Source organism: Schistocerca americana, chromosome X (assembly GCF_021461395.2).
Source record: "Schistocerca americana isolate TAMUIC-IGC-003095 chromosome X, iqSchAmer2.1, whole genome shotgun sequence".
Taxonomy (NCBI): Eukaryota; Metazoa; Arthropoda; class Insecta; order Orthoptera; family Acrididae; genus Schistocerca; species Schistocerca americana.
The window spans coordinates 744852370-744864591 of record NC_060130.1 but is presented as its reverse complement, the minus strand read 5'-3'; the positions used below and the strand labels follow the sequence as shown (position 1 = coordinate 744864591).

The following is a 12222-nucleotide window of genomic DNA, read 5'->3' as shown; positions in this document are numbered from 1 at the left end:
AATTTGTAAGTAGCTTTCTTGAAATTTTTCATGAAGCTTTCCCAGTTTTCCAGTGACCGGTAAACTTAAATGGATAAATCAATGTACAAAAATTTCCAGTGCCTAGAAGAGGCACTGAAATTTAATTAAAACAGACGTATTACTGAGTATGTTAGACATTATGATGCTACATTTAAAAAAGGTTATGAAAGCATCCAAATGAATACAAGTTCATTTTAAAACATAAGTCAAAGCTAGTGTGGTCCATTACCAAATAAGAGTTAGAGTTAGTACTCCTGAAATATCTAGAATTAAAGTAGATAAAAGCTTTACTATAAACACAGCTTCAAATGTCAGAGTGTAAGAATTTTTCATCAATGTGTCAGATGTTGACATAGCTGAATATTAGAGTAACATAAATCCCTTTGGACTCCACGAAGAATCTGAGTATATCACAGCTTTGAAATAAGTCTCAAAAAGGATGTGGAAAATGGTATATTGTCATTAACAAGTAAAAACTCTGCTGGATGGGATGGGATAACCACAAAGTTGTGTATCTCATAGTAGCACCTCTTTCACTTAAATAATCAACCAATTTTTCAAACAAGGATGCTTTCCTAATGTGTTAAAGTATGCCAAAGCCAAACTTGTGTTCAACATAGTGTTGAGAGAAAACATGAGAAATTATCACCCTGTTTCTATTGCAAACCTTTCAAATTGTTAGAGAAAGTAACTGCATAACAATCAACTTATAAAAGAAGTTGACATGATCAAATTCCTTGGACTAAATGTGGACAAGAACTTAAGCTGGAATATACATATTGAATTCCTATCAAATAAATTGAACAGTTTTGAATTTGAAATGCAAGTACTAACAACTTCTACTTATGTCACTACACAAAAAGTAGCATATCATAGTTATTTTGAATAAGTCATTCAGTATGGTATAATTTTCTAGGAAAGTTCAAATACTATATCTCGAATGCTGAAAATGGAAAGGAATAGTGTCAGATAAGTGTGTACTGAATAACAAAAAGAATCTTGTAACCTGTTATTGTGGAAACTGCAATTTCTAACTGCTCCCTCCATATACATTTATGAGTTATAACCTTCTTCCACGGCAGACAAAAATTACTTGAGGTGTATCAGTTTAACCACACATACAACACGAGACACAAAAAGAATTTTATACTACCTGCACACAAATTGAAATTGAATGCATGGACTTCACAGTACATGGGGATGACAGTATGTAATAAATTGATGGGCAAAAAGTATTTCATATGAAGCCAGAGATTCTATGAATAAGGCTACAACAAATTCTGTGGGAGAAATGTTCATGGAGGATGAAACCATAATTTGAGCAATTGATAACTTAGTATTAGATTTTATTATGTATGTAACAAATCGTATTATTATTATTAGGAGGCTATTATTAACATCAGTTGTTCTACATTTATGGTGAAGCTTTACCACAATATCTGATATTCTCCTATACCTGAATCAAATGATTTAGATTATGTAATGTATGAGACTAATAAATGACAGTTCACAAAGAAAAGATAAATGACAAATTTTTCTCTGGTGTTTCAAGTGCACAAGTTCATTTACATGAAGTTTCTACTTTTTGTAACAACATTCAAACACATTTTTCATTGACATAAAAAAGATAGTCCAGAAATGGAAATAACATATTTTTAGCATTAGTTTTGTGAACTCTGAAAATATAAAATAATTTGTCATGTATCTGCATAAAGTATGTAATCAGTGATTAGGCAATGGTCCTTCTTATAATGTTGTTTGGATGTATTATATTGTTTACTGTAGAGAATTTTGTGTGCTGTCCTGAGTTATTTCAGAAGATATAACTCAAAATTTAATAAATTTTTCGAGATGCATATGTTTTCAAAATGTTTTTAATTTATCTGTTTGGTACGTAAACCAAGATGACTCAAATATTCATAATATTCCAGGTGGTGTATGTAAAACTGCAGCTGTTGCAATGGTTGGAAATGACTGCGGGCGGGCAGATGGTCATATAAAGGGTGTTATCAGATTTCTACAACTTGACAATGATACTTGTGTAATTGATGGTACGATAGATGGATTGGAACCAGGAAAACATGGCATTCATGTATATGAATGTGGTGATATTTCTGATGGTTGTGAAAGGTAATTTTTAATCTGTCACTGTTAAAAAAAAGGAAAAGATAATGCACAATTGTATGGATGTGAAAATGAATTTGCTTGTATCTGTTAGTCCGGATTATTACGCAGTTAATATTTATGTATGTTGTGTGTGAAGCTGTGTAGCAGTACATTGTTCAGTGAACTTAATTGTTAAGGTGCTGTCAAAATCAGATAGATATTGTACTCTCTCTCTCTCTCTCTCTCTCTCTCTCTCTCTCTCTCTCTCTCTCTCTCACACACACACACACACACACACACACACACACACACACACACACACACACAGAGCTGGAAAATAGCCAGGCTCGTAAGTAACGATACTATTAAAACATTGCACAAACACAATATCAGCATTCCCACCAATCAACTTTTAATCCGCTTCCACATGAAGGATTATGCTAATGCTGAATGACATAGTAATCAGTACAAACTCACAAAACAAAGGAGTACATTAAGGCACAGTCTACCAGTGAAGTACACATTTGTCGCATAAATGGTGGCACTTGCTGCGCCATCTGTGCTGATGTGAGGTGGTCTCTTTAGGCCAGCTGTGGATGTGTGCACTGTTTAATTATACATGTTCACTGTATGGGATTATAATACTCCTTCCCCCTTCGAGAAAGGTGTTCTCCAAGGAGGTGTCCATGCCTTCTCGGAAGGGGATGACTTCTGGAGAATACAGTCTGAAATGGCGCAGGTGTGGCATCCACTCTCCTGCGAGAGACCATAAGGGAGTGCCAATGATGGAGACACATGTCCACATCCTGGCAGGCACTTGGCAATGGAAGCAGCAGAGAAGACAAAGGCGACAGTGGCGGTGACAGGCTGCGTAGACAGAGGTGGCCTTGTGCTAACTATTTCGCCCGGTGGCAATGGCATCCAGAACACAGACAGTGCAGGAGTCAGGGGGGGGTATGGACCACGCTAGGGGACCAGCGTGGATGGTGGAGGTAGACCCAGGAGTGGTAGGGTCTCCGGTGCTTGGTTGGACATTTGTGGGGGTGACTGGTCATAGTGTTGTGACACCAAGCCGTCGGAGGTGCGCACGAGACAGAGGCAGCAGCCTCAGAACTGATGGATGATTGCTGTTATCCACTTAAAGCATCGGCCAAACCTGTGGGCCCAGACGGCGGAGGCAGGTGGAACTGCTGTGAGGCAGTTGCTGGTGGATGGCCGGGCATCAGTCGAAGCAGGTGAAGGAGTGGCAGTGGTGGCCATATAAAGCAGTTCTGCTGGGTTATGATGACAGCTGGAGGGATCCTATATGAGTTCAAGGATCCATTGAGGGCTTCCTTGGGAGAAGATAGTGTGATGTCTTTTTTTGTCTGAGTTTTGAATGTAATGACCAACCACTTCACCCTACCATTGGACTGATGATGAAATGGAGCAGATGCAACACGTCAGATGTCACTCTGTACAAAAAATCTTTGAAATCCTGAGACACAAATTGTGGGTGTCTGTCAACAGCATATTCAGTGATCCTTACAAGGAGAAAATAATTGCGAGGGCCATGACCATAGCAGCTGTGGATGAGTATGGGAAAGGAACCACATAAGGAAACTTTGAGAAAGCATCAACTACTACAAGTCAAAAGGAGTTTAGGAAGCAACCCGCAAAATCAGCGTGAATATGCTTCCAGAGATGCTGGGGAGTGAGAGACAAGGAAAGAGACACCTGTAGTGCTGCTTGATGGGTGGTGCACTTCAGGCAAGCAGACACAACATGAATGCTCTCATTGTCAAAATCTGGCCAAAGCACACGATTGTGGGCCAAAAATTTTGTACGAGGAACACCCCAATGGTCCAGGTGGAGAAGGCGCATGAAGTCCCACTGCAATGCAGACAGGATCACTACCCTGGGCACTGACTCTTCAGTAGCTAATAGTAACACACCATCGAGAATGGAGAGCATAATAATTGCACAAGGGATCTGATGCCTGGCCCAGTGGTGTATCTGGTCAGCCATGGTGGACAAATAGAACAACCTGACATAAAACAGGATCGACCATGACAGCCGCCAAAATCTGAGAACTGGTAACGGGGAAACCATCCACGATGTTTTGGGCTTCAACGTATAAATGGAAACACAACAGTTCACCCTGATCAAGTTCTGGATTGGGGGCCAATCAGCAACTGAAAAACAGCATCAGCATTACCGTGTTGTGCTGTGAGGTGGAAATGAATCTTGTAGTTATAGTGTGACAGAAACAGAACCTAGCGTTGCTGGCAAAGGGCTGCTTTGTGTGGAAGAGATGCTGAAGGATGAAAAAGAGAAACCAGAGATTTATGATCAGTACTCAAATGAAATTTAAAACCATATAGGAAAACAAGAGATGTTTTTAGTGCATACACAATAACAAGTGCTTCTTTTTCTATCTTTGAGTAGCACTATGGTGCCTAATTCAGAGTTTGGAAGCATATGCAATTGCGTGCTCAGAACTGTCCGTGTATTTGTGTGCAAGAACAGCCCCACAGCCACACTGGGAGATGTCTGTGGCCAAAACAAGATCTCGGAATGGTTGGAAGGTAACCATGCAAGGTACCAAGTGTAATTTTGACTTCATCTGGGTGAAAGCAAGCTCACGGGTGGGTAACCAGTGAAAAGGAACACATTTATGTAAGAGAGCATGAAGGGACTGAGTCACTGTGGCTGCATCAGAAAGAAATTTATGGTAGTACGCAATCTTTCTGAGAAAGACCTGCAACTCTTTGACAGTGATAGGAATGGCAAAGTGGCAATGGCGTAGATATGCTGGCTTTAAAGGCTTGACACCTGCATGTGAGATTTCAAAACCTAGATAGATGATAGGCAGCTGAAAAAATTGCTGTTTGTCTAAGTTAAAATGTAACTTGGCAGCCTGCACCACTGTGAACGAGGCACAAAGATTTGTCAAGTGTTCATCTGGTGGGCAACCGGAGACCACAATATGATCCAGGTAGTTAATATGTCTCGCCACGGAGACCGTGAGCTGCTCCAAAAATCATTGGAAAATAGCAGAAATGCTAGCTACGCTGAGTGATATAACCCAAAGGGGGTATTCAGTATGAGGATGCGTTTGGAACCATCATCCAGAGGCAGTTGCAAGTAGGCTTCTGACAAGTCTATTTTGGAAAAATATTAACTCCAGGAAAGCTGTGCTAAGAGTTCATCTTAATGGGGTAAGGGATAGGTATCAATAATAGGCTGTGAATTTACTGATGTTTTAAAATCACCAGAGCTGAAGGTGACAGTCAGGTTTTGCAAAAATTACCAATGGAGTAGACCATTCATTAGCGGAAACAGGTGTGACAACACTGAAGGATGTAAGTTGATAGAGTTCTGATATGACTTGCTCCTGTAAAGCCATTGAGTTTGAGCGGGCACGAGAAAAACAGGTGCGTGCTGTCAGTTTCATTGTGGTGTGAGCCTTGTAATTGATAGCACATCCAAAACATTCTCATAACAGTGAGGAAAATTCCGAGCAAAGTGTGTCCAGTTCTTAGTACAGAACTTGATCTGATAGCAGATGCACTTTGTCAGAAATAGAGAATCCAGAAGTTTTGAAGGCATCTAACTGAAATACGTTTCCTCTGTTGGCATCATCCACTAGCATGAAGGTCAAAGGCTGAACAGCTGCTTTATACACTATGGGAATAGAAAACTGCCCCAATGTGGGTATTTGTTGTTTGTTGTAACTCCCCAACCAACAAGAGACAGCCGGCCGTTGTGGCCGAGCGGTTCTAGGCGCTTCAGTCTGGAACCGCGCGACCGCTACGGTCGCAGGTTTGAATCCTGCCTCGGGCATGGCTGTGTGTGACGTCCTTAGGTTAGTTAGGTTTAAGTAGTTCTAAGTTCTTGGGGACTGATGACCTCAGATGTTAAGTCCCATAGTGCTCAGAGCCATTTGAACAACAAGAGACAGGGGATGACCCGGGTGATCCAAGATCAACATAGGTTTGAGAATTTATCAAAGACACTGCCGCACCCAGGTCTATTTGCATGTTTAACATCATGTCCATAACACATACTTCAATGTACAGTTTGTTTGGGGCTTCTGTCGCGTATGAAAAACTGTTCACATCCACATTCATGTTTGATGGAGGAGGTGGAGAGCTACTCACGGAAGCAATATGTCCCTTTCTTTTACAGTAGTCTCATACAGCCAAACACTTTGATACACAGCCTGCTCATGTTGAACCAAACAGTTAGGGCATGACGGGAGAGGAGCACGCGTCCACAGTTGTGATGCTGACTGTTGTTGCTGTTTAATATGGCACTGCACCAAGCATTGTGGAGAGCACGATTGCACCACCGTGACGTCATCTTCCCCCTGTGAGCTAACTGACAGTGGCTGAGGAGGAGAAGCAATGGCAGCTACTTCAGACCAAGCGTCTGTCTTACTTTCTGCTGCCCTATACACTTCAAAAGACTAGACAATGTTCAAAACTTCTGCGAGAGAGGGATTTTCACATTGTAAAGCACATTCATGAACTTACCTGCCAGTCAGGGCCCAAGTGTGAGATAGCATGTGAGTTTTAGTAACAAACTGGCAACTATGGCTAAGCCCATGAAGTTTCGTTGCTCGAGCTCTGTATGACTGTTTCAGCTGCTTTTGACAACAGTAGAACTCGCATGAGCAGCAATAACAGTGATGAGTGATGAACAGAGAGCAAAAGAGAGGCTGGTAGGTTCCTGAAGAGGACCTAGCTGACACAAGGAGAAATCCATGACAGAAAGAAAGCCGTACCCATGTTGAGGTTGGTGACAACAAAAGCTTGGAAATGTTGCTGAAGGTGTTTTTTGTATGCATCACAATCTTCTGCAGATTCATCATATGAAGGAAACCGTGGGGGTTGCATCAACAGTATTGAATATTGGCGTGTCAGTGATGCTGCCAAATTGTTTCATACCATGGAGAGAGAGCCTGCTGTTGATTGGTGAGAGCTTGCTGCTGTTCAGCAAGGGCTTGAAGAATTTCTTCCACTGTCATACTGGCCATAGTGAATTGCAAAACAAAATGTGCAGAGAAGAATACTGCACTTGTCAACAGAAATATTGTAATGTTGCACAAACACAATATCAGAATGTCCACCAACCAACTTTTAATCTGCTTCTACATGAAGAGGAGTACACTAAGACACTGAATGACATATTAAATAGTACAAACACACGAAACCAAGGAGTACTTTTAAGGCACAGTCTAGCAGTGAAGTATATATTTGTGACATAAACATTGGAGTGTCTGAGGGCCCGGTGCGCTGGCTTGTATAAGACTGTTTCGCACACGGCGTGGCGCTTGCTGTGCTGTCTGTGCTGATGTGAGGCGGCCTCTTTAGGCTGGCTGTGGAGGTGCACGGTGTTTTAATTTTGCATGCTCACTTTGTAGGATTACAACAGATAGAATTTAAAAGTTTAAAACCCTGCTTTCAGGAAATTAAGTGTGAGCCTATTTATTTAGAACTTGATGAGAGACTCCAAAGACCTTGTTAAGGAGCTATTACCCCAGACATCAAATTATCCTGTAAAAGGAAGAGTTACATTGAATCCAGATCTTCAAATAATAAAATGTAGGAACTTGATCAGAATTAAAAATTCACATAGTAAAATCAAAATTACTGAAAAACAAGAGTGTGCGAAAATCTTCAATATTTGCCATTCCTTCCCAATAAATATTTTTGCTCATATGTCTAGTTTAGAGAAAAAGAATTGTATTCTCTATGACAGTAACTCAGCAGCGCATTTGTGTACCATTAGACATAAAATGGAAAAATTTTACACTTATTTCTTACTGAGCTTCAAATCTTGAGGAATGGTGACTCCCATTTCAAAATTAAGCTATCTGGGACTGCTTTATAAACACTAATAAATTCATGATGAAGTGCTTACCAAGTAAATGGATGCTTAAACAGTCTTTTGAGTGTAAAATGTTAATACAAGTAGTACTAATTTTCTGTCTTCCGTACATATACAATTTGAAATTACCTGACTGTAAAACTAGCTATTGTGGAGATACATTTCCATAGTATACAGAGTAATTTTTTGGCTAAATGATAATTTTTGCAGACCTGAATAAAAGGAAATCATTTGATTGGCTTGATTAATGCCTGGCATGCCATTATTGTAGTCTTTGTGTTAGTTTTCAAGAATTTTCTTGCTGTTTTGATTACAAACTTTAACATATTCAGCACAGTGTGCATGAAAAATGCATTGAACTTCCCTTTTGTCCCTCCAGCTGCTAACAACTAAAATTTCGTTTCTATGCCAAACCACTTGACTTTCCTTCAGTTTCAGAGTAACTAAATTTTGTGAAACAAATACTAATAAAGAGATAGAGGGGCTGGCCAGTACTTACCTCAGCTCAGTACAGCCAATAGATACACAAAAAACAGAACCGAAAATTTGTGTTCCTAGCTTTCAGAACAAATGTTCCTTCATCAGGGAGGAGAGAGGGGAAAGAAAGGGAAGAAGGGAAACTGGATTCAGTTACTCACAACCCAGGTTATGAAGCAACAGGAAAGGAAAACAGGGAGGGTAGCAAGGATGGAGGCATGGTTGTCAGAGGGAAGCCAAAGATATTCCATGCCTCCATCCTTGCTACCCTTCCTGTTTTCCTTTCCCTGTTGCTTCATAACCTGGGTTGTGAGTAACTGAACCCAGTTTCCCTTCTTCCCTTTCTTTCCCCTCTCTCCTCCCTGATGAAGGAACATTTGTTCCGAAAGCTAGGAATGTAAATTTTCGGTTCTGTTTTGTGTGTATCTATTGGCTGTACTGAGCTGAGGTAAGTACTGGCCAGCCCCTCTATCTCTTTGTTAGTATTTGTTTCACATCTTTATATGAGATTTTCCATTAATCATTTAACTAAATTTTGTGTGTTATTTGTTATGTTGTTGCGCAATGTTCCATTAACATTGGTTTTTTGAAAGCAGACAAGTTTTTTCAGAGCTACAGAATTATAAATTTGTTATATACAGCAGCATGTATCCTTAACTCAAACCATCAAACCACAAAACTTCTGACTCATCAGTGCGGAGGTTTTTATCTGGAATTTAACTATTGCTAATAGTGCCATTGGAATGATCCACAACTGGTCTAATTTAATTGTCAATCTTTAGATTGCAGTGAATCATCTGAGAAGTGAAAATATCTGTGTCACAACTGGAATCTACTCCTGTTTGTGGCAGATTGCCAGAACTTGACAATTTAAAAAAGAATTGTACTTCGGTAATATTTGGTTTATGGGAAACGAGATCTCTCTTGCAGCAACAGTCAGAGAATCACTTTTCTTTCAACATCATCTATTGTGCTCCATATAGAGAGTGTAGTCATTATACTCCTCGCACATTTTTCTGTTTCCTGGCTTGTGTGTGCTATCGTCTGCATCTGAATTCACAGTAGACTGCTCACTTCAAGGTGACTGATAAATGCTTATGCCTTCTTATACCTTTTGAGAATTTTCCCATGAACCCTTCCCACTCTAATTCATTGATGTTCTACATCAGTGAGCATTACTAAAGTGCGCGTCATATATCTTGACGGCTGAGTTTAGGTTCGTTCTGCGCATCTGACGTCACGAAACACAGTCAGCCAATGAACAGAGAACGACGTTGCCAGATCTCGACTGCAGTGTAGAGCATGGACGAGTGTCTTCAGTTTTAGAAATGTTCCGTCATAAATAAAGTAATAGAACAAAAGCAATGTCTTGATAGCAGACTTTCTTTTATAGAAAGTTTGGAAAAAGCATTCTTTATACCAATTGCTTCATATTCTATTAATTAAATCAAACAAGCAATAAGACTCCTAATTCAGGCGATAGCAAGGAAAGGTGTTTGTTTCAATCTCACGAACTGCTTTTTCGCAATAAAGAACAGCGGTAATTGTTTATTTCCTATTGTACTTCGACGAAGCGTGAGTAATTCATAGTCGTACCAACAGTGTTTATAAGTAGTTGTGTGAGCTGTTAGACTCCTTATGGAGTTAAACTATTCGATGAGCTGAGGTAGCGGAATGGTTAAGGTGTTGGGCTGCCAAGTGAAAGGTTATGAGTTCAAACCTTGTGTGGTGCGTAAAATTTTCTTTATTTAAAAACAATATTGGAGTGCCTTACTTCACGAATTTTATTCGTTTGAATGAAATTTCTAATGCTTTGCCTCTTCATTAACTTTTTTGCTGCTGCAGACACGTGCTCCTCGCATTCCGCGCTGTGCGCGATTTTGTCATCACTGCACTTCTCGCCTGTGCAGACACATGGTGTTCCCACTGCTTTGACACACTTATAATTCGATTTCACAAAAACTATTTGGCCAAAAAATTTAATTTTTACACGTCTTCTTGACTGATACCTTCCCCCCATAAATGACTTAATTTTGTTTTGATGTGCAGCATTAAATGTAGTAAACCATTGCACAAAATTTTGAAGAGTTTGCAGAGGTAAAAGTCCATAGCGTATACTTTCCGTATGGTCGATTTTAGTTGCCACAATGTTGAGAATGAAATGTAGACAAGATACCTAAATTTTATATAATATTTACTGTATAACAATATCTCATTTAATTTAAGTACCACATAGGTGTCGTATGTAATATTGAGAAATATTCCATCTTTCGCGACTGTAATAAAAGTTTTATTTACACACGGCGCGTTTGGCTTTATTTTAAAGCACTTCCATCGGTGAAAGGTATGGCACATACACAATGGTATTCATGTTCTATTTCTTGTTTTTGTTCCACAGTCGCAGTTTTACCAATGGTATTGAAATATATCCCTCTTCTGCAACTGTAATAAGCAACTTATTTAGACCAGACGTGCGTCTCTCTTTTGAAGGACTGTATTTTGTGACCTCCATTGCCAAGTCACCTTTCGTAGTTTTGTGCTGCGGTAGCACAATATTCAACGTTTGTGTTGACTCATCAGTGTTTTAGCAAATAAATGCTGTTTGTGTGTGCCACACACAAAATTATATTTGACATAGCTCTGAGCACTTCACTGACAGACGGTATATTCAAGTCCTAGTGTTTTTGTAAGTCCACAGTTCTGTTTAATGTATTTTGTCTACTTCCTTTTGATTGATTGAAGTGCTTTAAAATAAAGCCAAACGTGCCCAGTGTAAGTAAAACTTTTGTTACAGTCGCGAAAGGTGGAATATTTCTCAATATTACATACAACACTTACGTGGTACTTAAATTAAATGAAATATGTAGGTATCTTGTCCACATTTCATTCTCAACATTGTGGCAATTAAAATCGACCATCCGGAAAGTATACTCTATGGACCTGACATCTGCAAACTCTTCAAAATTTCGTGCAATGGTTTACTATATTTAATGCTGCATAACAACTGCATTGAACATCGAAACAAAATTAAGTCATTTATGGGGGGAAGGTATCAGTCAAGAAGATAGGTAAAAATCTAATTTTTGTGCCAAATAGTTTTTGTGGAATCGAATGATAAAGAGTGTCAAAGCAGTCGGAACACCATGTGTCTGCACAGGCGAGCAGTGCAGTGACAAAATCGCTCACAGCGCGGAATGCAGGGAGCACGTCTTTGTAGCAGCGAAAGGGTTAATGCGGCCGTGGGGGCTTTACTTCATGAACTGCGGCCTCCCCCCTAAACGTAAGCTTGCGAACTATGCTATACTATGGCGCTGCTTCTATTGGCGCGTGCGTCGTGTGCAACTGGCAACGCAGCAATCTCCCGCATCTAGGCGGGCATGCGCGAGCCGCCAAGATAAAAGAATTGAACTATAGTCTCTTTATTAAGAAACAGGGTACTTTTCTGGCTCAATGTTATGTAAAACTCAACACCTATTTCTTTCAGGCACTGTTTATAATATATATGGTTTTACAGATTTTTTGTTGATATCGGTTAATACAGCACACTTTCTAAATAAATTAGAAGTATTTTGAATATTTTTGAAAATGCTTAGTGTTATTAAAAAAGATCACAAAGAAATTTGTGCAATTTTTTTTCCCAAAATGCTTCCTCAAATTGAGGTACCATTTAACCCAATGTTATACATTAGAAGGAGACCAAATTTTTACCAGATATACATGACATGATGGCTGAGGTACCAGACG

General features: G+C 39.7%; 1 protein-coding gene across 1 annotated transcript in view; it reads left to right on the top strand.

Moving 5' to 3' along the window:
- The window catches only part of LOC124555675 (copper chaperone for superoxide dismutase), a 101129-nt gene that overhangs the window by 33341 nt on the left and 55566 nt on the right, over positions 1 to 12222 (top strand). Inside the window, exon 3 of the mRNA XM_047129670.1 lies at positions 1953 to 2151. Coding sequence (XP_046985626.1) covers positions 1953 to 2151 — 199 coding nt within the window. The remainder of the gene's footprint in view (positions 1 to 1952; positions 2152 to 12222) is intronic.